The sequence below is a fragment of the Sprattus sprattus genome (genome assembly GCF_963457725.1).
Source record: "Sprattus sprattus genome assembly, chromosome: 1".
Classification (NCBI taxonomy): Eukaryota; Metazoa; Chordata; class Actinopteri; order Clupeiformes; family Clupeidae; genus Sprattus; species Sprattus sprattus.
Window position 1 is genome coordinate 48,503,833 of NC_137920.1, and position 26,254 is coordinate 48,530,086.

Below are 26,254 nucleotides of genomic sequence, written 5' to 3' on the forward strand. Positions count from 1 at the left end.
TTTTAAATGTCATTTAGTGGTCACAATCAGTGCTATAGCCCCTAAATACTTGTCTAAAATAATATTGTTGTGACGTCACATATTTTAGTAGAGCCCACAGCACCCCCGGCATGAAAGAGGTTCCAGCGCGCCTGAGTGGGACGAGCTAATACTCTTACTGGAGAAAGAGAGACGAAGAAGGATTGCACCCCATGTTCTTGTTATCTACGTCGGAGGGAACGATTTGGGATACACTAAGGGGACTACGCTGATCCGTAAAATGGTTGAGGATTTAGCATTAGTTATGGCAATGTTCCCTGTAACTCAGATCGTTTTCTCCCACATCTGTGAACGCAGACTGTGGATGAGAGGCGCTTGTGACGCCCCATGCCTGCTCGACAAGGCCAGGATTAACGTGAATAAATTGGTTAATTCGTTTTTACGGAAATCGGGCATGAGCTGTATGGCTCACAAAAACATTCGCCACTTAATGGCTATTTACCGTAAAGACGGGGTTCATTTGAACACCTCGGGTAACGCCTTGCTCATGGCTAACATCATTGAACATTTAAATGTAGTCCTTTAGTCCTCTGAGCCACAAAAATGGCCCTTTTAAGGGCCAACCAAATGACTTAATAAGCAAACTCCATTGTGGGCTGTGTGTGTTTGTGTCTGTGTGTGCATGCTAGCTTTACCTTACCAAAACACATACAGCATATAGCTAGATAGTTAGCTCTAGTAAGTGAAATAACGGGGGAAAAAACACTGATGCACCCCCTGTGGAAAATCAATTACAATAGCATGGGGAAATATTAGCCTCCGTGTCACAGCATTTGCGTGAATGAGTCGTGTTAAATATCATCGATAAAGTTTAGGCGCGCAATCTTGCAGTTATATTTTCCCTCAGGTAACGTCAGGCAGTACTCAACCGCTTAGCGGGCTGTATCAAACGTATATAGAGGTGACAGGTTCAGCAGGTGCCTGGTAGTATATAGCTAGTTAGTCAGCTTGCATACATTACTGTAATTAAAGCTAAACAATAAACAATTGTATACATCGATTATGAGTGTGTGTGTATTTGTAAGAATACTAGCTTAAGCTTACCAAACACAGTACAGTAGCTAGTTAGCTAGCGTAGCCATGTCTGCTATCAGACTGTCACACATCGGCCATTCAGTTAAACAGTAAAGATACTGAATGAAATAATGAATCAACAATCGACATGCTTGCTTAGTTTACTAATGGATTAATATGACACACGCTGTCCTATAGGACAGATATAATTAACACTTACGATAGCCAGTTAGCTCACGTAACAAACAGTAATTTAAGCTAACCAATTGAATAACTTTCCCACAAAAAACCCATCGATTATGTGTGTTTGTGAAGTGTAACATATGTCCTTTATCAATCACTCACGTTATTGTCGTTTATGTTATTTACCGCTACACATTACACCTAACACAAGTGTAATTCAGTTGCTTTTAATGTTTAACAGCAGCGTTAAGCGTGACACCCCATTAAAAGTCAGGCAAAGACATTGTAGCTAAGTGAAAAAAGTAGAGGTCCTGGTAATAGCCAATCAAATAAATGGTGTTTTCAGTTCCTGCCTGGTAACTAAATCTTAGACGAATTCTAGAATATTGATTGGTTGTCAACCGATCGTTTTAGGAGTCAATCCATCGTCTACCCACAACAACTTCAATACTTTACTTTTTTTCTCTCCATCTCTCCATCTTTCTCTCTATCCCTCTCAGTCTACTTTCTCTCACACTCGATCTCTCTTCTTCACTCCATTTTTATCTCCTTTTTTTCAATATTTTCACTCTCTCTTTATGTCTTTATCCAGAGCTACTCTTGTTCACTCTTCTTTCCTTCTTCCACTCTTCTTTCCTTTTTTCTTTCCTTCTTCCATTTTTCTTTCCTTCTTCCATTCTTCTTTTCTTTTTTTCCTTCTTCCACTCTTCTTTCCTTCTTCCACTTTTCTTTCCTATCTTCTTTCCTTCTTCCACTCTTCTTTCCTTTCTTCTTTCATTCTTTCACTCTTCTTTCTTTTCTTCCATTTTTCTTTCCTTTCTTCACTCTTCTTTCTTTTCTTTCACTCTTCTTTCCTTCTTCCACTCTTATCTCCTTTCTTCACTTTTCTTTCCTTTTTCCACGCTTCTTCCTTTCTTCTTTCCTTCTTTCCTTCTTCAACTCGTTTGCATTTCATGCACTGGTATTTCCTTCAGGAAATGCATTTTCTAGTTACAGTGCATGAAATGCCCTGTATTGTTATTCCTAGGCTTCTTCTTCTTATTATTATTAGTAGTGCAGTGCCCGTAGGAATTCTGTAATGTTAGCAGACGTAGGTGTAGCTGTTGGGTAGTGTAATAGCAAGACATATTTGCACTCCACATAAGTACAGGTTACACTGAAGTATTATTGTGATGCATGTTTCCTTTTCATGTTTATTTGCGCGTATTTCGTGGACTCCATAGCAACAGATGGGAAAGCAATGAACAATCTGAAAGCCTCCGAGGCTTATCAATATTATCTACCATTTGTAGCGTTGTAGTACTCCACTCTTGCGTTGTGATTTGATTGGCACCCAGCCGTTTATTCATACACTCTGACAGGTTTAATGAACACAGAGCAAAGGCGATCACACACAGTATCTTCGGAATGACAGCCTCTCCCAGCCAGGGTAAATGCAGACTGAGGTTTATAGTATTGCAATAATGAGAAAACAAAGTACACACGAATTATAACAGATACATCGGGACACTAATACATCGGAAAACCTCTCTCATTGCGTCAATAGATGCATGCCATGAACACATGGTCACTGGTCTAAGCTAACCGGCAACGTTGAATAGAAAGCTAACTCTTATACAAATACATCAAACTACAATATACTACTTAACATGGTAATGAGAGTTTGTTAAATGCCAGGCCCATACGCATCAGCTGGAGTAACATCTATGACGACGACTGTTCTATGACTATGACATAATTCACGTCGCTAAAATTCATGCGTTTTGCATATGCCATGAATAAGTGCTGTAATCACAGTTACATTTCAACCATGCTTATGAAATGAGTTTGCCAAGTTGTAAGTCAAATAAGTGCAGAAATGTACTGTAAAAATACGCTATACTAATAAACAATATGAATATTTTGATGGATTACTATTCCCTGTCTGTTAGATGACTGTACAACTCTAGACATTACTTTGAAACTTAATATAAAGAAGCTTATATAAACGAATAGATAAAATCAATCACTGTCTTAAGATTACCTGAGCAAAAGTCTGTATCTGTTCACCAAGAAGAATTTGAATACGGACCTCATAACGTATCCAACGCTATTCTGAACTTTGAGTGAAGGCAGGATAGTTTTAATACTGCTAATACTGTTTGTGACGTCATTTGTGACGTCATTTCGGTGCTACGGGAAACGATAACCCATTAGTCCCTACGGGAAACGGTAAAATACAAATATCTCGAAAACTATGAATTCAAAAATCTTCAAAATCAAGGATGCACAGGTTCATGACATGCGTAAGCTACATGCGAAATCTCATAACTAACGGAACTACCGTCAGGGAGATACGCCCTAGACAGACTGACTGACACCCTGACACACAGAGATTCCTGGATTTATAGATAGATTATTCCGCTTACCTTTTTCTGCGATTAATTCAGCTCGAACCGCTTAACTTATTAACACTTATGCTATGTATTTTTCACTTTTTACTCTTTAAGATATTAAAGAAAAACGATTATAAATTTTCCCATTGACTTACATTGGGCCATTGTGACATCATAATAGGGTCATTAAACTGGCTTGCACCTGTGCTTCACTGACACCTGCGCCAAGGTTCCAAGGCTCCTCTTCTCTCTGTCCCTCTCCATTCAACTGTATAACTAGGAATATAAAGGGACAACTTCCATACTTTACCTTTTTTCTCTCCATCTTTCTCTCTATTCCTCTCACTCTACTTTCTCTCACACCTAATCTCTCTGCTTCACTCTTTTTTTTCTCCTTTTTTCTCTCTCTTATTTTCCCTCTTCACTCTCTCTTTATAGCTTTATCCAGAGCCACTCTTGTTCACTCTTCTTTCCTTTCTTCTTTCTTTCTTCCACTCTTCTTTCCTTTCTACTTTCCTTTTTCCACTCTTCTTTCCTTTCTTCCACTCTTTTTTCCTACTTTAACTCTTCTACTTTTACTCTTATTTCCTTCTTTCACTTTTCTTTCCTTCTTCCACTCTTCTTTCCTTCTTTCAGTCTTCTTCTCTCCTTCTTTCACACTACTTTCCTTCTTCCAATCTTCTTTCCTTTCTTCAATCTTCTTTCTTTACTTCTTCCACTCTTCTTTCACTCTTTTTTCGTTCTTCCACTTTTTTCTTTCTTTACTCTTCTTTTCTTTCTTCTTTCCTTCTTCCACTCTTCTTTCCTTCTTTTACTCTTCTTTCCTTCTTTTACTCTTCTTTCCTTTCTTCTTTCATTCATTCACTCGTCTTTCTTTTATTTTTCCTTTCTTAACTTTTGCATGTCATGCACTGGTATTTCCTTCAGGAAATGCATTTTCTAGTTAGAAAATGTAGCTAATCTAATCTGAATATTTAAGGATTACTTCAAAATCAAACTCAGGGGCGGCGCCAGGGGGGGGGGGGGGGGCTAGGGGGTGCTACAGCTCCCCCTAGATTAGCCATAGCACCCCCAAAGCACCCCCAAGAAAATAATGGTTTATTTATAATTAGTATTTAATTTCATTCTGCGTTCTTAATTTAATTTATTGTGTGATAATAATATTTCATTCACAAAAGAAAATAATAACAGATTGAAATGAACGGATAGTTCACGTAGCACGACACAGACAGGTTGCATTGCGTGAACGTTACGTTCACTGACGATAGAAGGAGAAAGTCCACTGTCAAAGTCAGTCAAGCGGTAATATCAACAAATTCACAATAATGGAACGGTTTTTGATACCCAAAATTTCACGAGTAGAAGAATCATGTGACGTTGAAGAAGAAGACTGAATGCAAAAGGTATCTGCATTTTATTAGAAGAAGAGGGGCGTCGTGATTAAAGAGATGAACCCTACACCTCTACTGAGGGTGCTAGCCATGCTACTCCTGGTCTGCTGGCTTGCCCAGATTTTGGTTTTGCTTATGGCTTTTCCAGCATAGTTTTGTTAGCATTTTGCCTGTTCTTTGAGAAGTAAAGTTTTATTGTACAATGATACAGTGATCTATCTCTGATTATTGTGGTTTTGAGTGCCTACTGTTTTGTTTCATTCACTTTTGGGTTCAAAATGGGTCTGTATCTTTCCACCGTTTAAGATTTAAGGTGGAACGGTCTTGTTTGATGTGTACCATTAATGAATGCGGTCCTTTTTGGGGTTTTCTGGATCCGCCTTAAAAAATCAGAGACTAGCCTAGCCTAGGGCGAGCAGTCTGTCTGTGCTAGCCAGGTTTACGTAAGCTTCTGCGTTTGAATTGATTGTGACCTGAAATAAGATATACTTTTTGAAAGCATTTCTGACTCTTTGACTGTTTTAGCACTGATATGTGAATAGAATTGCCTCACTTTGTACCGACATGTTTAAAGGCCATCTATAAATATCTATCTGCTATTCTTATTTGCCCTTTTTAGTTTAGAATGTATTGAACTACTATTTATGTTTAGTTTAATTTGTCAGACATGGTAGTGGTGGCTTGGTGGTCAGTCACCTAGTGCAAACTTTAACCCCCACTGAAGTAAGCGAAGTATTTGGGATTGCGGAATCTATAACATGCTGCATGCATTTTGTCAGTGACAGGCGCAGATGAACGCGGCTATTTGCGTGTCCGTAGGAATTAGCCTGATAATAATAATACGATCGATTTGTATGGTGCTTTTCATGGACCACAAAGACGCTTCAGAAAGCAAACATGTAAACAGATATGACGATATGGTGGGTAGGTGTTGTAGTAGAGAACCATGTGACACATATGCTAGTATCACCTTAATTTCATAGCACCCTCGGTAAAATGCCGAGCACCCCCATAGCACCTGCAGAAAAAAATCTCTGGCGCCGCCACTGATCAAACTTTGACAATATTGCACCTTATTCCAACAAAAAGAAAGCACAACATTTTGAGTTCCACAGTCCTTACAGGTTTTCGTTTGACACTTCTCTGTATTCGTTTTAATTTGTGTGCTGGCTTCAGTAGGTAGGCCTACGTCACAACTTGTAGACACAGATGTAACACATTTGCCTTAATTTACGACTGGTTGTCGCTGCCAAATGTGAGTCCGCCGCTGCCTGATGTGAGTCCGCATGCGCAAACACAAACGGTTTACGGCAGAAGGCTCAGGAGCAAACTATTCAAGACGTGCATGCTCATACATGGTTTAATATCAACGTATCTGGCTTCTCTTAACGCATAATGTAGGTTTATTTAACGTAGTGTTTTATAATTTTGTCAACGGTTTACAGCATAAGGCTCAGTGTCAACATATGGGGCTATGTTGTATTACTAGTAGGCTAATGAATGCACTGCTTAACTAATAATTCAATAAACATGAAGCTTAACATCATAAACCTTGGTGGATTTCAAACGTAAACATATGCGCTTGTCATTCCACTTCATGCTGTAGCCTACACCACCAGCATTACCTGGCTCGTTGTACTACAATAGTGTCGCAAAGTTTGCGCATGCGGACTCACATCAGGCGGGTCCTCACATTTGGCAGCGACAACTGTCGATGCCGAATCGTAGTCCGTCTACCGGATAGTAGTCGCGCATGCGTCAACTTTGCGACAATGTTACAACGAGCCAGGTAGTGTGGTTGCCCTGGGGATGAGTGAAGGCATTAAGTGAAGGAGTCATTTAAACGGATCCTTGGTATTGTTATTTGTTATTTAGCTAACATTTTAGTTTCTACTTAAATAATGGAAGAAAGTCAAACTGACTCAGTCATGATGGGAGAAATGAACGAAGAAAGCCAGTTTCATAAGAACATAATAATTTATTTAAAAACGAGGGAGATGTTGCCACAGTGGACAAAACAGATGAGGTGGAGAATCAACAAAAATATACCAAGTTTCGTTTTGAGGGGTACGTACTTTGTACAGCACAACTCACTCACACCGTAACTTCGTTTTATGTCTAATCCCCTCTGTTGAGTAAAGAAACGCCTCCGCCCGACATTCAAAGTTGCCGATCCTTTAATTTTATGCAAACGTGAACCAGGCGGTAACAAATCAGCTCGGCGTGTGTCAGCCGACGTTGTGGGCGGGAGTAATCAAAAAAAAAAATCCTGGGGAGTCTTGGGAGACTGTTACTCAGGGAAATATTGTATGTGAATAAAGCTAAATACAGGTGTTTACACGACTTTTATATGTCTACATCGAATCGGTTTGTTGTTTATATACTATACAAAACTGACAGGGCAAACTGAATATTGCAGGACACTTAACTCTAGCTCTCGACCGTTAATATTAGCTTCCTGCTAACACTTTAACATGGGTAAACGAAAATCCTGGGGAGTCTTGGGAGACTGTTACTCAGGGAAATATTTTATGTGAATAAAGCTAAATACAGGTGTTTACACGACTTTTATATGTCTACATCGAATCGGTTTGTTGTTTATATACTATACAAAACTGACAGGGCAAACTGAATATTGCAGGACACTTAACTCTAGCTCTCGACCGTTAATATTAGCTTCCTGCTAAAACTTTAACATGGGTAAACGGGGAACGCTAGTTGTTGAGGCTGTCACGCGAGGCTGGAATCTAGCTCACACATCCTAGGAGACTCCTTTTTTGCTGATGTGCACACCTGGTTCCAATCATCAAATCACCACACCTGTTCCAGATCTCCCATCAACCATTCCCCTTTAAATAGTCCTGTGTTTGTTAGTTAGTGTTGTTGCTTTTTTGGGTGAGCTTTGGTGGAGCTCTGTTTGGTAGCGTTTTCTAGCGTTTGCCACTGGCAGTCCTTGTTGATACCTGTGTTGCCTTTTGTAAATAAATACTTTCTATTACATCATATTGCGTGCTGGCTTTTGTGTGACTGCATCCTCACTTGCCCAAAACCTGTCGCTAGTGATGGCAGACTGATACTGAAGCTCCGGAACGTGCTTCAAACCATTAACTACACCACTCACTGCTTGGTTGCTTTTGTACGGAAAAATCACGTGACATATTACGTACGAAACAGCAATCGCTTCTACCACCTGAGTGGTTCACAGCGCCACACACGAACCAGTTGCCTTGTCTCGAGACTGAATTGTAGCACCGTCAAAGCATAAACATTTCAGCGCCCAACATTGTATTTGGTTCTTCTCATACTGTGACAGTCATTACGTAATGAACCAATTTTTTGAAACAATGTGCCTAAATGGTTCAGTGATTCACAAAGCTTAATTTGCCCATCACTACCTGTTGCCCTTATGTTGCGTTCTACTAAGTAGTTTAGACCACCTAATCAGTTTTCAGACTTCTGTTATAGCCCATGTTAAACCATTGTCCTACATGGCCTACATGTCCTACCTGTTCATATCCCACTGTATCCTGGTAGATGGGAGACTCTTTTACACTGGCCCATCACAACAATACATGAGGCTGGTGGTGATGTCGGAACAGGAGAGGACAGCTGCACTCACCGAGTGCCACGATCGGAGCAACCACAACGGGTCAGGGGCACCCGCAATCGTGTGGTTGCCAGTTATTACTGGCTAACCATCCAAAAGGATGTGGAGGCCTGGGTAAGAAATAATATGGGAAATTATATTTCATGCAACGTTTTTGCTGCTTTTGACCCAGCTGAGAAGTTGGTGTCACACACACACACACTCACACTCACACTTTGAGTTGTAAGCTCACAGGTGCAGACATTGGCAATGCATAAAACCATGTCCTCTATGAATTCGCTTTTATGTAAACTGTTTTCTGATAAAGGTCAAGTGCTGTCATGCCTGCCAGGTCAATGACCCTATCAAGACTGTGGCACCCGTCCTCCACCCAATAAAGGTAACATTTTGCTGCCATTAACTTAAGAGTAATATGCAGAGTCCTCCATAGAACTTTGTTGTGTGTGATGCCAAAGTGATAATGCTACACAAGGACATGCACAAGTGCCTCTTCATTGACCTATGGACTACTGAAACCACAGGTGAAAGACTGCTGGACAGTGCTGGGGTTGGACCTGATGGGCCCCCTCGCCCAGACGGAAGATGAAAATGTGTACATATTGACATTGACAGACTTGTATAGCAAGTTTGTGGTGGTGGCTGCTCTTCCATCCAAATCTGGAGTGGAAGTGGCTAAAGTCATCAGTGCCACTTTTTACAGCTATGGGCCCGCCACCAAAATCATCACCGACAGGGGCAGGGAGTTTTCCAATGAGGTAAGTGGTATGTTTTTAATATAATTATAGGCTTGTACACATTGACAGTGTTCAGATGCTTGATGGATTTTGCCTTAACCTGTTATTTATGTACACTACACAGGTCAACGATGCGTTGTTTGCACTTTGGAACGTGAAACACGTAGTGACAAGTGCCTACCATCCACAGGCAAATGGGCAGGTAAACCTGGCTGTATGTTATTGAAATTGTGTCAGTAGGCATTATATAGAGCATGTGTGAAATATGTTCAAAATATTACACAGGATGAACGTACTAACCAGACGGTTAAAGCTGCACTACGGCGGTATGTAAATGTCCACCAAAACAACTGGGACCTGCACCTACAGCCAGTAGCCTATGGCATCAACACCGCCAAACAGGTCTGTGAGTGTGGCACACCAGAACTATGTATGTTCCGCCTTAAATTTGGAACTTTTGTTTGTTGGCCCAGTTGACAAACGGCATTTTCACAGTTCCACACCTATTTGCTTTTCTTTTTGCCGCAGGGATCAACAAAATACACTCCCTTTGAGTGTTTTTTCTTGCGGAAACCTAGGAAACCAGGTGTTATGAATCTGTGCCCCATGGGCGATGATTTCAATGTTCTTGAGCCGGAAGAAGACCTGGAATGGAAAATTTCCGACTCGATTGAGCTGAACAAAAAGGTTAAGCATGAGACAAACACTTTTTTGAATGGAGATACCATACTAGATGTATGTAACATATTACATGTAACTATATATTTTTTGTTGTTTGGTAGGTTCTCGCCAACATTGAGAAGGCACAAGAACGGCAAAAAAAACACTATGCCGCAAAGAAAAGGAAGGGCTGCAGGACAGCCAACATAAAAGAAGGGGACGAGGTTTTAGTGTCTGGAAAAAAAAAAAACCCTTTGGCCAAGGCCTGACACCACTCCATCAGGGGCCCTTTAAGATGGAGAGCCTTACTGAAAAGGGGGTGGCCACATTAAAAAGCAACAGTGGAACCAGGCAGAAGGTCAACTTAAATCGCCTGAGGCCATATCAAAGGAGAAAAGGTTATGTATTAAGTAAAAGTTTTCAGTAGCCTTTCTGTAGTGAGAATGTCAATAAGGACCATACAATGTCTGCATATACAGACACGGATTGTGGTGTGGTGAAGATGGAGCACTGCTATGCCGACCTCGGTCCAAAGTGGCTGCAGCCATGTGAAGGTCAACAAACCAAGCTTGTAAGTTAGATACTATGTTGTATATCAAATATAGCCTCAGACTGTTAGGTACGGCAGCTTTTAGATTGCTGTATGTAGCTGCTTTCAATGCTGCAGCAGTTATCACCATTTCATTTTTTTTTCAATTATACAGCTGAACTACGTGCTGGACAGAAATGCCCCTGCCACTGAAAAGATAATTGAAGATGGCAAGACCTTTCTGACCAGAGAGGACTTCTGGAGCCTTGGTTGCAGCCAGTGGCTGGAGTCCACTGTGGGTTTCATGGCAATTATTTCAGTGTACACTCGATTACACAAGCATATTTATATGGCTTTTTAAAAATGTTTTTTTCCCCTTTAATACTAGATTGGAAATGCCTGTTTCAGGCTGATTGAAGAGGCTGCGGAGAGAAATGTAATGTTATTAATTATGTTCTTTTGTAATTGATCTCTTCACTAAGTATTAAACCTCAGAGTTAATTATGGTTTTGTATTATTTCAATAAACAGGGGAAATCCGTCCACATTGTGGACCTTTATGTGGTCCCTACGTGGAAAGTCATGGACTCACTGCCAACCCTGCCAGTAGGTTGGAGACATCTAAAAGCATCAGAGATGAAAAAATGTTATGTGATTAAACCATTAAAACCTGCTTTTGCTAATGCAAACAGAACAACCTGAGACAGAAGGATGTCATAATCTTTCCTGCTTGGAGCAGACAGGATGGGGCAGTAAACCACTACCTCCTCTGTGTTGAGTACAATTTTTCATTTTTCTACCATTTTAAGAATAAGATATAAGATTTTTATATTTTGAATGCAATTAAATGTAAGGAAAATTTGTTTTTTAAACCTATTGCAGGTCTTATTGGTAGCTCAGCGGCAGGTGTTGTACCTCGACTCTCTGAATCCAAACGGATTTGGAGATGAGTCCTACCGCAAAGTATTTAGGTTGTGATAATGGCAATAGTTTTTGGCTTGTTCCTAGCCCTCACACATTCCTCTGAGTTCCAGAGGTGGTCCTGTTCTACGACCTACATAACCCATTAATGACCAGAGACCAGAGAAATATGTTTGTGATATTTCGAGTCACAAATTTCACAAATTTAACTTTAAAACATGGCATGGTAGTTAGGGTAGATATGAGCAACAACAATTCTTAATTTGGTTTCCAATTCTAGTTTGTCATTAATGGGTTAAAATTCTGTTAACAAGCCCTGTTCCGTGGCTGGTTTCCCCGGTAGCCTTGTTCCCAGACTACAAAACAATATGGTCAGTGTTCTTACTGTGTGTATGCTACTGTACCTATTAGACAGGTGGCATGCTCCATTGAGGCGGGCGAATGGACGGAGAAGACTGGTTTGGATCTCGAGGTGTGTACAACAAACTTCACAGGGGCTCAATTATATTTTAACTTTGGAAAAAACGGAGAATGGTGAAGCCTTCTAACTTAATTTCTTTTGGCTTTTTTTCCCCCCAGGAATTCCCCACACAAACTTCAGGGGATTCTTGTGGCATTTTCATGTTGATGGTAAGATATGCTTATGCTACATAGTACTTGTAGTTCTTTTTGATGTTGAAAGTGGCATTTTCTTTGAAAAGCCACTGAAACGCAAACAGACATCTATGTACAATAGCAGCTGATTTGACTGAAGTTTCAGTAGTGTGTGGCATAAAATAATGAATAAGAAACGTCTTGGCAACCATTAATTGTTGTTTGTAACTACTTACTTAATGTTTGCTGTTTATTTTTTGTTATTTTTCACAGTATGCCCTCTGCTTGTGCACCTCCACCCCCATTTCACTTCTCCGAGGTATCTTCATTTTCCTTTTTTTTTGGTTTAAATAGAAAAGTGAAGACACAGGTCAAATGTCTCGGAACTAAATACATTTCTTGTCTTGAATCACATTTTTAGAAAGACGTGCCACAAATACGCAGGTGGTGGTGTGTTCAGCTATTGCAAAGATTTTCAATTGAAGGGTAAGCATGAGGTTGAAGTCAAGGTTTCAGTAGGTTTCTTTGTGATGTCTAGTCTGAAGAAAACTACTTGAAATTACATAATTTATTTTTAGACATGGACAAGCCTTTGCTTCATGGACAGAGGAGAGTCGGGAGCTCCTCGAAGGGAGGTACTTGCCTTTGCTCAGGGTGAGCAAGACCCTTAAGCAAGGCACACAGGTTAGTTATCCAGATGTTATACACATAACAGGTAAAACTGATTTAAGTGACATGAAAACACAATTTATCACACTGTATCTGCATGATGGCTTGTCCAGGCGAAAAATGTTTTAGAGGGGGTTCCTGATGAAAGGCAGTGCCTAGCAGAGGGAATGCTCCTCTGCCAATTCCAAAAACACAAAGGACAGAGGTGGGTTAAATGATTCCCCTATTGGTGTGTGATTACAGCCAAAGTAACAAAAAAATGTATCATAGATTTTACCCTTGAGCCTCTTTTATCCTTGTTAAACTACAACAAGTACCCTGTCCAAATGACATATAATTCATTTGGTTAGAGTCTTCCATCCTGAAGCAGACTGCAATGAGTGGGTGCAGTGCCAGTGGTGTAGGGGTTGGCTGCACAAAGACTGTGCTGGTGCCATCAATTCACAGAAAATAAACTGTGGTTGCAAAATTGATGACACCGAGATGCAAAGGTACTACACCAATTTGTTGAAATACTCCGTGGACAACATGCAATATGTTGTCTATATCTACTGAAGTTGATGAGCATTTGCGCAATAGCTGGGAGCCCTCATGTTTTCACTCTATGTCGGCAGGATCATGGATACCGCAGAGAGAGAGGGGGTTCTTGCGGTATTCAGCAAAGACCAAATCAAGGTGACTTTACATAAAGTGTGTGGTTATTAATTACATTCTCTATCATGGCTCTTACCCTATTTGTGTGTCCTGGCTTGAACCTTTTATTTCAGAGCTTATATGAGGACCTTATTAGTGGAAGGATCCTTTCCAACCGGATGTTTTTGTGAGGGAACCCCAAATGTTCAAATGAATTGAGGCAACACCTGAAGCCCAAATCAGGCATTTTCAGTGACGAGCAGGTAAATGAAAAGTGGCTACACCTACTGTTAGTTGTATACTTAAATGCATCTCTATTGTTTTTTTTTAATTGATGTTTACTAACCAGCTTTGCACTCACTAATACAGTGTCCTTTGCTTGAAAATGCTGATGGCTGAACAAATAGTAGATTGTTCTCTAATTTTGCTCTCAACTGTATATTGTTTACTTGAATAGACCTTGGAGCTTCTAAGAGATATCGAAGAGGTCACAGGCATCGGAGCCCAAATCAAAGCAGGCAGAATGGACCTCATTGATTTCGTGTTTAACATCATGCTCCCAGAGGTATGGTCAATGTATGCTGAAATGCCACGGGTGCACATCACCATAGATAACCTTGATTGTGACAAACAAACATAATTTATCTAACAATATTTCCATTTCATAGTCTATTTCATATCTATTCAATAGTAAAACAATCCATTACACAATTATATTTAGTCTATAGCCCTATTTGGACAACCAAAGTGATGTAATCATTAACTTTTTTTTACAGACAACCATTAAGATCCTGGAGAGCGCAGGAATGTCCCGACTGCAGACAGAAAAGAAGTTGCAATGACTTTCTGATTTTCCAATGCACTACACATAGTCTACATTACTGACTTGCATGACACTTTATTTGACCGTCCTTCTCACGTACTGACTTTTGTAAATATTTTGTAAATAAACTAATTATTATTTAAACGTTACCCGATGGTGTCTGTCTTCCCTTGATAAGAATAAAGACAAAGGCGTTGTGGGGGAAGGATAACTCCATGGTGTTTTATGTATGCATTTTCTTTCATACAAAAAAATCCAATTAATTCCGAGCCCATACAGAGGCATACATATGAATGTATTTTAGGAATATATTATATAATGTGAAGTGCCACAGAGTAGTGTACGTGGCACATACCCTAGTCTGCAGCAGTCTGTGTGTTCTTTGATAATAAGGCTCCCTGACAGAGAACAGTTCATGAATTTGCCCAACTCAAAATGTTGAGAATGAAACTGATAGCCTTCTTTAGTGTCCTTAACATGGTGGTGTAGCCTACGTACAGCATGAGGTGGAATGACAAGCGCATGTATTTACGTTTGAAATCCACCAAGGTTTATGATGTTAAGCTTCATGTTTATTAAATTATTAGTTAAGCAGTGCATTCATTACTAGTAACAGTAATACAAAATAGCCCCATATGTTGACGATGAGCCTTATGCTGTTAACCGTTTACAACAATTAAATGTAACATTAAATGTAACGGTATTATGCGTTAAGACCAGCCCCATTAACCGTTTACAATACAATTAAATATAACATTAAATGTGCCGGTATTATGCGTTATGGCCTTATGCTGTTAACCGTTTACAACATTATAAAACATTACGTTAAATACACCTACATTATGCGTTAAGACAAGCCAGATATGTTGATATTGAGCCTAATGCTGTAAACTAGCGATACCCTTTTTCTGGCGTTCACTCATCCCCAGGGCAACCACACTACCTGGCTCGTTGTAACAGTGTCGCAAAGTTGACGCATGCGCGACTACTATCCGGTAGACGGACTACGATTCGGCATCGACAACTTGTGTTGAGAGACGTTTTAAGCGGCGTTCACACTAGACTTCTTTTTTAAGAAAAAAGCGCAGCCTTCAGCGCCTTTTGAGCGCTTCAGAATTCATGGATATTATGTGACGTCACTGTCTTTTAAGCACCGCCATATTTGTGTCGGATGCAAACACATTACGGTCATAACATACGGTCACAACTCACAGAAAGTTCAAAACGCTAGGGGATATGTTGCGCTGTTGAATGTGACAACCTAAATATACAATTGCTAAAGATTTAGGGAATGACTGACCTGTTAAGTGAAACGCAGCACGTTGATACAGTCGTAGTAATGGCTGTGTATTATCAAAGCTATATCTTCAAAGCTAGCAAGCTATTTAGCCCTTCACCCAGGAATTTGGCTACAACTCGTTAGCCAATATTGGCACTCTTGCCTGCTCAGAAGAGTTTCTGTACGCTTGAAATCTCCGGTTTATGGGAATGGATTATGTACAAGATACATGTCAATGTCGGGAAAAGAAAGTTGGGGCAGATGCTTTGCAAAAACACAGTTAATCGCTAACGGCTAGTAGCATGCTAACATTAGTTAGGTAGCTCAGACACCTCGCAAATCCTCTTAGACGTATTTTTCAGTTACAATAATGTGGTTTGTAAATTGTACAGTGTCTATTCCTCGGTAACTTTCTAAAAATATAAGCAAAAAAAAGTTAACCTTAAAACTTCTAGGTTCAAATACGATGGTCTACGGCGTTTTGGTCGGTTAAACTAAGATAGCAGGTTACTAGGGAAGGTACGCGACTACCTACTCTCCTCGTCCTGATAGGTCAGCTGTCAAAAAGGCGCTTGACGTCACCCGGCGCCTTTCTGAAAAGTTGAGAAAATTGAACTCAAAAAGGCGTCGGAGGTTGCGCTTTTTTAGAAGTTTATAAAAGGCGGCGCCTTTCTGAAAAGGCGTCCGCCTTTTTGCTTTTTCCCATAGAGTTGCACGTAAAAAAGGCGCAGAAGGCGGCGCTTTTTTCTAAAAAAAAGAAGTCTAGTGTGAACGCGGCCTTAGTCTAACTTCCTGGTGGAAAACGTGGAAAAGTGCAGTCGAATGACTCACTATTAGCCTGCCCTACACGATTATTGTTTGCTCCTCCCACTTAAGACTCCGTTCGCTTTCTGAAATGAGCAAGACGACATACACTTCCTCATTGATAAGACAGTCTCTCCTACGTGGACTACATCAGAACCTAAGGATTACTTTTACCCTCCGTTTGTTTATCAGAAACAACCGCCTTTCAGTACACTTTCGGGAGCTACTAGAAAAGACAAAGGGTGTTTCCGACAGATTCATTATCAGATTTATTTGTCGTGAATAAGGAGCCAAACAGTTCAACAGGTAGGTTGGCTATTTGATTTAATACATGGCCAAGGCAATAACGTAACCTAATGTTTTTGTCAGGCTCAAGCCGCCGAGAAGTGGAAAGTGTTTGGGTTTTGTTTAAAAAACATATGACATTCGATTTTTTTTTTTCTCAACTAAAGGTGATTTTGGTGTCACAACGAAATATCTGCCACATTGTGACAACATTTTGATGATAATTATTCCGTAGCCTACTAGTATGTTCTGGCTCACACTTTTAGATAAGGGACCATCCTCAACTCGACGATGGTATGCGTAATTTCTGTCATCATTCTCAGCTCTGAGGAGTGGATGAATTGGGCGATCGCTTATCCCTGTTTAATGCGTTTCTGTTGGTTGGCGGGGTGTTCATACCATACCCGTAAGTGATTACATACCTTACCGTTAAGGGATGTTAATCTCGTTTTAATTGCGAAGCCAATTTACGTTACTATCCGTTTGATATACAAAGAAGTAACATATTTGTCTTTCTTAAATCATTTCAGTTTGATCTCAACATGGAACAGGTGATGCCCCTGTCAGCTGGTTTTCGCTCTTCATTGAAAGTAAGCTGCGACCTTCAACCAAATCCATGAAAAACATGTTGCCTATTTTGTATGATTTAAAAAAAAAATTCTAATAATCTGATTAAACTATTAGTGGAATTTGTAGGCTTTTAGCAGCCTATTCGAAGCCTAGGCATACTCTGCAGTATAGAGGCTTCTGTAATGTATCACAGATTTTAGTCAGAGCTAATTTGACAGGGTCTTTATCATTTAATCCAATTTGAAGAGACCTTGTTGGTTTAAACTGATTCGCAGAGAGGTTGGTTTGTCTCTTTGTGGCACCCACCCACGCAGTGTTGCTGGGTGACTGCCAGTCCTCGGAGAGAGTTTTGAAACCATCGGAAGAGGAAAGCCATATATGGACACATTCTCTCGACCAGTCATGACAAGCCGAAACCCTGATAAGAGGCTGATGATTTCGAGTTGCAATGGCAAATGCATTCAAGGAAGTGCCCTCAGGGCCTTTTCTTTTTATGTCCGTGGCAGATGCATGGTCAACGTGATTTTAAATGTTGAGTTTGCTTTCCAGATGACTGATATTCAGTGACGTGAAGGTTCCATGTATTTCAATTTGTTATTCTTACCAGAAGGGCCTGAGTGGTCTCATTGTTGACCTGTTACATCTGTTTACATTCGTTTTCAGCGTCAGACTGCCTTTGACATGTTTGAACATCCTATGTCATTGTTCTCTGGATACCACCTGGCAGGTGTTGAAGAGCAGTCGGTCCAAGAGGTCCCCTCTGGGCTTGAGTGTGTCACACATGGTAAGCAAACTAGACACCAACCTTTTACCCCCACTGTAAATTCATTTAGAGTTTGAAGGGGATGTTTCCATACATTATTAAAAGGGATTGTAAACTTTTTTTTATTTTAGAAAATGTTGTGAAATATTTAGAAATAATAAATATCTTTCTTGTTTTCTTCCTGTCTCTACCAGAAATGGAGCCATGTACTGTACCACTGCTTACTCCATGTAGTAAAGCAGTCATGAGCCAGGCACTGAAGGACAGTTTTAATGGCTTTGCAAAGGTGAAGCACATCTGTGGAATCGCAAATGGTAAGTCTTATAAACCACTGGCCTCAGATAGGACATGTTCATTTATTTCCCCCTCTAAGGTGTTCAGTTTATTTTCTATACACTTGTGACTCTAGAAGTGACTATCTTTTTTTCTGTGCATATGATAGACCCGCACAAGTGGAGCAGGCAGCACGTCGTGAAGTGGTTGCACTGGGCATCTACTGAGTTTAGCCTCACAAATGTTAACTTCTTCAAGTTTGACATGAATGGCCAAGAGCTTTGCGACCTTGGAAAAGACAACTTCCTGGAGCTAGCCCCTGACTTTGTGGGCGAAATACTCTGGGAGCACTTGGATCAGATGATGAAAGGTATGTGGTGAATAATACAAACCTTACCGCTTGTAGTGTATGCTGCCATATTCACTGCATTAACAGATGATGTCTCTCTTAAATCAGGGTGTCATGAAAAGGTCAACTCAGCTGTCCGTGCTCAGGTAGTGCAAGCATTCCCCAAATGGATAAGCAAAGACATTGTTGGTAAGTCTGCAGACATTATCGAAAAACGCAATTGAATATATATATATATATATATATATATATACAGTGGGGAAAATAAGTATTTGAACCCCTGGCTATTTCACAAGTTTGGCCACTTGCAAAGAAATGTGTGATCTACAATTGTAATGGTAGTTGTATATTAACAGTGAGAAACAGAATATCAACAAAAAAATCCAGAAAAATGCATTTTATAGCATTTATGACATTTGATGCAAAAAATAAGTATTTGAACCCCTAGCAAAACTGACTGTGAAGCAAAACTGACTGACAAAAATTACCTAGTACTTGGTGGAATAACCCTTGTTGGCAAGCACAGACATCAGACGTTTCTTATAGTTGGTCACCAGGTTTACACACATATCAGGAGAGATTTTGGTCCACTCCTCTTTGCAGATCCTCTCCAAATCTTTAAGGTTGCTTTTTCAATGGGAGGGAATGAGAGAATGAGGTTCAAGCCCAATATTCCACGTTACATGGCCCCATCCATATTCCCTTTGATGCGGTGGAGTCGTCCTGTACCCTTGGCAGAGAAACAGCCCCAAAGCATAATGTTTCCACCTCCATGCTTGATGGTGGGTATGATGTACTCTTGGGGTCATATTCAGGATTCCCCCCCCTGTCAAACACGGCAAGTCAAGATGATGCCAAAGAGCTTGATTTTGGTATCATCTGACCACATTCTATTTCCCAATCCTCCTTAGAATCATTCAAGTGTGCAATGGCAAACTTCAGATGGCCCTGTACATGCGCTTCCTTGAGCAGGGGGACCTTGCGAGTGCTGCAGTATTTCAAAAAATTACGGCGTGGTGTGTTGCCAATGGTTTTCTTGGTGAATGTGGTCCCAGCTGCCTTGAGATCATTCACAAGCTCCCCCTGTGTATTTCTGGGGTTATTCTGCACCTTTCGAATGATCACTGATACCGCACAAGGGGATATCTTGCATGCAGCCCCAGACCTAGAGCGATTAACATTTGTTTGGTGTTGCTTCCATTTACAAATAATCGCACCAATAGTTGTCTGCTTCTCACCAAGCTGCTTGCCAATGGTTTTGTAGCCCATTCCAGCCTTGTTCAGGTCTACAATCTTATCTCTGACATCCTTGGACAACTCTTTGGTCTTGCCCATGGTGGTGAGGTTGAAGGTGTGAAGTATGATTCTTTGGACAGGTTTCTTTTATAAACGTCACCAGTTGAGATCAGGTGTACCTTGTTAGACCTAATGAGGACTAATCTGTGTGCTTGGGCACATAACTGGTCATTGTGAGCCAGAATTCTTGCTGTTTGCTTGGGGGTTCAAATACTTATTTTTTGCATCAAATGCAAATAAAGTCATAAATGTTATAAAATGCAGTTTTCTGATTTTTTTTGTTGATATTCTGTTTCTCACTGTTAAAATACACTTACCAATACAATTCTAGATCACGCATTTCTTCTCAGTGGCCAAACTTGCGAAATTGGTAGGGGTTCAAATACTTATTTTCCCCACTGTATATACAAATAGTTTATGCATATTATTGAAATTAATTGAATTATATCCACTGTGTGATAATGTGTGGTGGAAGAATGACAAAGTTTGTTTTCTCCAAAAGGCTTTGGTTTGGAGGATAGCCTGTGTTCACCTCAGGTGCCTGACAGCAGCTTACTGAGGGAGCTGTTTGAGGCTTCAGATGAAACCTCATTGGCAGCACTGACCCAGGATCAGGAGTTCTCCTTCACCAAACCCCAGCTGAGCACTGTGAATATAAGCTACATCAACAACAGGCAGATCTTCACAGGGACACCCATCAGGCCTGGTATCTTAAAACACAGTGAGTTTATTACACTGTTTCAGTCCATTCAGATTAAGGAAGATAACTCTGCTGATAACTATTAAGGGAGGTGAATGTGTGTAGCAAAAAAAAAGATACTTAATAATTGGTTAGGTGACATGAACAGCTGAACAACCACTTTTCTTTTGCTTGCAGTTTCATCCCATGACCAAAGCTCAGTGGACAGTGTAGAGAGCTTTGAAGGTGCTGAATCCATGCTGTGCTCCTGGAGCAGTCAGTCCTCTCTGGCAGACATGCAGCGTGTTCCCTCACAGGACAGCTTTGATGATGAGTACATCACAGCTCCCTTTGGCGTGGGGAAACAGGGCCTGTCTTTTAAAGACTACGTGTTGGAAAGGAACGAGCCTGTTGAGAAGGGCAAACCTGTCATCCCTGCTGCTGTGTTGGCTGGATTCACAGGTGTGTTAAATCTCACCCCTCTACAGACAAAATAGGCCTTGTCCTTATCGAGGCCAGTTTAAACAAAGATTGCTTATTGGTGTTGAATGTGATGTACAGTCACACAGTAACCATCAGTTATTGGTGTTGAAAGCACACAGTTGGTGTATATTATAAAATTCCTGATGCTATTGTAACCTTTCCATATGTTTGTATGAACAGGGAGTGGCCCGATACAGCTATGGCAGTTCCTGCTAGAGCTCTTGACAGATAAAGCATGCCAAAGCATCATTAGCTGGACTAGTGATGGCTGGGAATTTAAGCTCATTGACCCTGATGAGGTAAGAACCTGTCTTTACAGCTAGACAATACAATATGCACTGTAACTTATGGTAAGGCTGTGCATCATCAGCTGCAGCATTAAAACCAATCCCATCTTGTGTGTGTGCACAGGTGGCTCGGCGCTGGGGACGGAGGAAAAACAAGCCGAAGATGAACTACGAGAAACTCAGCCGAGGTCTGCGCTACTATTATGACAAGAATATTATCCACAAAACGCCTGGGAAACGCTACGTGTACCGCTTTGTCTGTGACCTCCAGAACCTACTGGGCTACTCAGCTGAGGACCTGCATATTATGTTGGGAGTTCAACCTGACACAGATGACTGAACACTGAATGTGTCTCAGTGTTGAGCCAAGTGATGAGGTTTTTAAGACTCCACCTGGAGATACAGCTTCTTGGACACCTCCATTTCTTAGTTGGTGAGGTTCATGGTTCTTGGTTTTGAAGGTCACTGAGAGCATGATGGCAGGAGTGGCTGACTGAGAGAGTTTCTCTATTTGAAAAGAGTGGACCTCATGGAGGGAAAGCCAGCTCTGACTCTATAGAGCACCCTGGCGTTCAATTAACGCAGATGACAGAAATGGATTTGAGGTGATCGAGTAATGTCTCAAATACTTATGCACTGATTGTGGTTATCACTGTAAAATTGTAATTAAATGAGCCACTGCCAAGTGGTGGAAATTGGGGGCGATTGTTCTCCATGTCAGATTGGAGAATGTCTTGATGAATAAGTAATCTTGGCGTAACAGCACAGCCTTTTGAGATGTGTGATGTTGTTTCCTGCAGTGTGAATGTGTAATTGTGTATTTGGTTCTCTTAAGTTTAGTATGGGTGTACCGTCAACCCAACACTCTACTGGCCTGTTCTAGTCTGATGAGTGTGGCTCTTTCTTCTCTAGCCAGGTCACTGCATGGTCTCCTGAGACTGATTTGCATTTAGTATGGCCTTCCAATCGGTCAGTGCTTTAAAGTGGATGCCTTGTTATTTCTGTATTGTACTGTAGTTTAATGATTTTTGGGGAATGTAGCCAATTCACTGAAGCATGACTGCCACCATGTTTTATTGCTCAGGCCAAAGTGATATGAATGTCTAGTGTCTGTTTTCAGATTGCATTTTACTGTTTTTAAAACCTTGTACCAAAGCTGCTTGTCACGTTCAGCACATGGTGTTCAGACAGGTTTGAGAATATTTCATTGAAAACTCAAATATGAAATGTGCCTCAGATGACCGCTTACTATACTGCTCTAAGATGTGTTTGTCCTTTTTATCTATAAAAAGCCGGGTGGAGATTTGCTGCTTTGCTTCAAATAGGATTTGTGTATACATGCAATGTTATTGACTACAGAAATGCTTATATCTGATAGTGAGCATTATGTGAGATTGCTAAAGCAATGATTCTTAACCTGTTTCTAGTTCTCCATTAATCTACCACACATTTGTATGTAATATCTTACACTTGGATGCACAGTTTATTTATCTATGTTGTTGCAGATGTGTTGGACTCCATAGAATGTGCTAGGAATGTATTACTAAATGCAGCCAGTCCAAACTTTTTAATCAACACTGATGCATCTGTCTTCGGAAATAACACATCTATTGTTTATCCACTTTAAATTGAAACAATTGTGTAAACAAAAGCTGAAAAAGCTTAATGCTGTGTTTTTATAAAGGAACTATTTTTATATGATCTGTTTTATTATCCTGTGCGTGTAAAACATTGGAATATTTAATAAGTCTTTTGTAGTTTGATCAGGAAGTGGTGTAACAGAGAAAGACAGAGTTATTCTGCAGAGCTTTTATTTATTTTGTCTTACTAAATGTGGGCTTGTGGCAAAATCCCTAAATTACATGACTCTGTTTTACAGCTGTAGTTCAGTGTAGTGAGATCAGCTTTACTTTTTATTGTCAACTGTCATGTTGTGTATAATGCAATTCTTTTGAAAGTTATTCTAGCCTGTACCCCTATGTGAACAGAAGCCATACTGTACAGCTCCCATTGTGATTAAAAATGTATTATTTTATGACACAGAGGTCCTCATCTTTCTTGAAGGAAAACCATGGAAGTGAATGCAGAGTGTTACCTTATATATGAAGCCAGTAAAACTGAATGTTATATAAAAAGGATGAAATCCTAAAAGTCTCATTGACAGACAGGTTTCTTCCAGTAGAATACAATTGATTTATGACTGACTGGTTTGAGTGGTGCTTCCCTACTGAACAAAAAAAACTGTTTGACCAGTTTAAGGTATAGTGCTTTGCATAAGGATTCACCTCCTTGGATGTTTTACCCTTTTATTGCTTTTTTAAATGAGTCATGGTCAATATAAGTTGGCTTTTTGGACAAAACAATTCACAAAAAAGCCCTCTTTAATGTCAAAGTGAAAACAGATTTCTACACAGTTATGTAAATTAAATAAAAATACTTAATGAAAATAAGTGATTGCATAAGTATTCACCCCCTTTAAATAGACTGACCTAATTCAACAGAGGTCCAGCCAATTGGTGCTTGAAGTCTCACAATTAGTGAAATGGGGATCAGTGTGCAGTGAATGTGTCTCAAGTGATTGTAGTATAACGACACCTGTGTCTGGAAGATCCATTCACTGGTCAGTATTCAGTAATCAGTATTCTTGGCTATTGTTACACCATGAAGACCCAAGATCACTCTAAGCAACTCTGCAGTGGTGCTATGACTCCGAGTGCTGTGAGTGGCGCTATTAGCAGTCTTTGTTTTAGAAGTGGTTTTCATATAAGGCCACTTACAGTTACCAACGCCCACTTATTTTCCTCTTTCATGAATGCTTTCACTGGACAGGCCCTTTTAAAACACCTTGGCTTGCACAAATGTTTTACGGGTAATAACATGACCAGCAGTGTCAAAGGGAGAACATATTCAAGCATTTTCAAGTCCACTACATAGAGCTTTGCATCACTTGATTTCTTGAAACTATTGGTGTTAAATGTCCTTATCACCCCAGCCACCACAATAAGCACTTCGTCACTCTGTCAACTTTCACACTTCCTTCCCCTCTGTGATATAACCACAGTGTTTCTGAAGGAATAAGTGGTGATGTGTGATCCAAAGGAACATCAGATCATTTGCTGTAAAGCATAGAGCAGCTAGTCCATTTGTCTTCACTGACCATCTGGATCACAGACGGCTCTCTTCTCTGTGAAAGCTGAAAGAACTAAATGTTGACAGAGATGTCCTGCAACCATTTGGTACAAAGGCCATTGTGTGACAGGAACTCTTCAGAACACGCCAGGAATAAGGTTAAATTAAAGTTCTGAAAGCTTTATTAGCTCTTACATGTTTGCAAGCATAGATGTACAGTATATATATATTTTGTTAAAGATTTGTTTTGGGGCTTTTTATGCCTTTAATTGATAGATCAGTGAAGAGTGGGGCAGAAATGAAGAGGGAGAAGAGGTGGGGAGTGGACAGGATAAATGACAATGATAACATGTCTACTAGTGTGACACATTTTAAGTTGTTCCTGCACCCAGTTTGGTGTGTGTCAATGAAAACCAAGAGATAGCGATGTGTAAATCTCATGGATGGGTTGAATGAGGACAGCAAATGTGAAGAATGAGGTTCCAGCTCACCCATTCACCTGATATCTGTTGCTTCTGTCTGTTGAGGTGTTGGTAAATTCAGAAACACGCTTGACAGCACTATATGCATGTAGTTGCCTGCTAACTGATACCAACACCACTAGTACATAACTCGATGAACCAACACAACTCCTCCCTAAAACTCCTTCCTGAGGTTTTGCACGATTGGCCTTAATCCAAACGCAACATTTACATTTATATTGAGTGGATTGGCAGATTTTTGTATTCAGGCTAGCTGAGTTTAAATGCAAATAAGCAATTGAGGAGAAACAGAGGGTGAGAAAGGATCCCGGTGCATAGGGAGTAGCTGAAAGGTTGGGTCTAAAACTATAGGGAAACATGCATACACATGCACACATAGACACACTTCCACAAGCTCATAGGTCTCAAACACATAGACAAACTTCCAAAAGCCCATAGGTCTCAAACACATAGACACACTTCCACAAGCCCATAGGTCTCAAACACAATGGGCCTCATTTATAAAACGTACTTACGCACAGAATTGATCTTACACTGTGCGTGCGATCAAATCCACGTCTAAGTACAGATTTATAAAAACCGTCTTAGACGTAGAAAAGGACGTATCTCTACGTCTGGTTTTAGTTCGTGTAAGTACATTTCCTTGTGGCAATACTGGAGTACTGCAGGAATTTAGAACTCAAAGCGCCGACACGCAGTTTCATTATCATCATCGTGCACCACCGTCACCATTAGGGCCAATGTTTCGCTCAATAAAATCAATTCAACTATTAGAACAATTCATACATGAATGAGATTCACGTCTAATAGGTATTCCGTTTTAATTTCACAAGTGTAAAACATTTTGCTCAATCTATAGCCTATAGAAAGTCTAATAGTGGCTTAGTTTTCATTAGGAGTTATAGCTGCATTGGCGTTGTTAGAGGATATTGCCAACTGCGCAATAAGGAGAGAAAGGGTTTTTTCGTGATCGCTCACACTTTTTGACACAGGATGATGTATGGCTGATAAGCAGGTAGGCCTACAGCTTGTCGAGAGCGTTGTGCCCAAATAGCCTCTCGTCTACAGAGGCGCACCAGATGCAACCAGTCCATACACGTTCAGGTTTTGTCTGTTCTTGGATTCCTGGCTACAGGAACGTTCCGATGAGAAATTGGAATTTATTAAGCAGAATTTTGCCCGATGTTCTTCGCAGTATTATCACTTTATATGTCCGTAATTTATTAGATTTGCATATAGTGCCCAGGAACAGCAAAATGTGTAAGAGGATTTCCTGCGTAAAACAGGGTTCCCAATGTATTTTCATCCAGATTGCGCACACTCAAACAGCCCAGGAAGACCACTTTAATACAGCACATGCCCGTGCGTGGTTGGTAGTGGAGCACAGCAAAGGCATGCCTAAGG

The 26,254-nt window shown here is 40.4% G+C and overlaps 1 protein-coding gene across 1 annotated transcript; it reads left to right on the plus strand.

The window, feature by feature from the left end:
* Positions 1-17,081: 17,081 nt before the first annotated feature.
* Positions 17,082-21,579, plus strand: ets2 (v-ets avian erythroblastosis virus E26 oncogene homolog 2; the record flags this gene model as incomplete). The annotated part of the gene is made up of 9 exons (XM_080855648.1): positions 17,082-17,129; positions 17,773-17,893; positions 18,067-18,186; positions 18,315-18,515; positions 18,603-18,683; positions 20,293-20,511; positions 20,668-20,931; positions 21,133-21,251; positions 21,364-21,579. The coding sequence occupies 9 exons, from the start codon at positions 17,082-17,084 to the stop codon at positions 21,577-21,579; spliced, it is 1,389 nt and encodes a 462-aa protein (XP_080711774.1).
* Between the last annotated feature and the right edge of the window lie 4,675 nt (positions 21,580-26,254).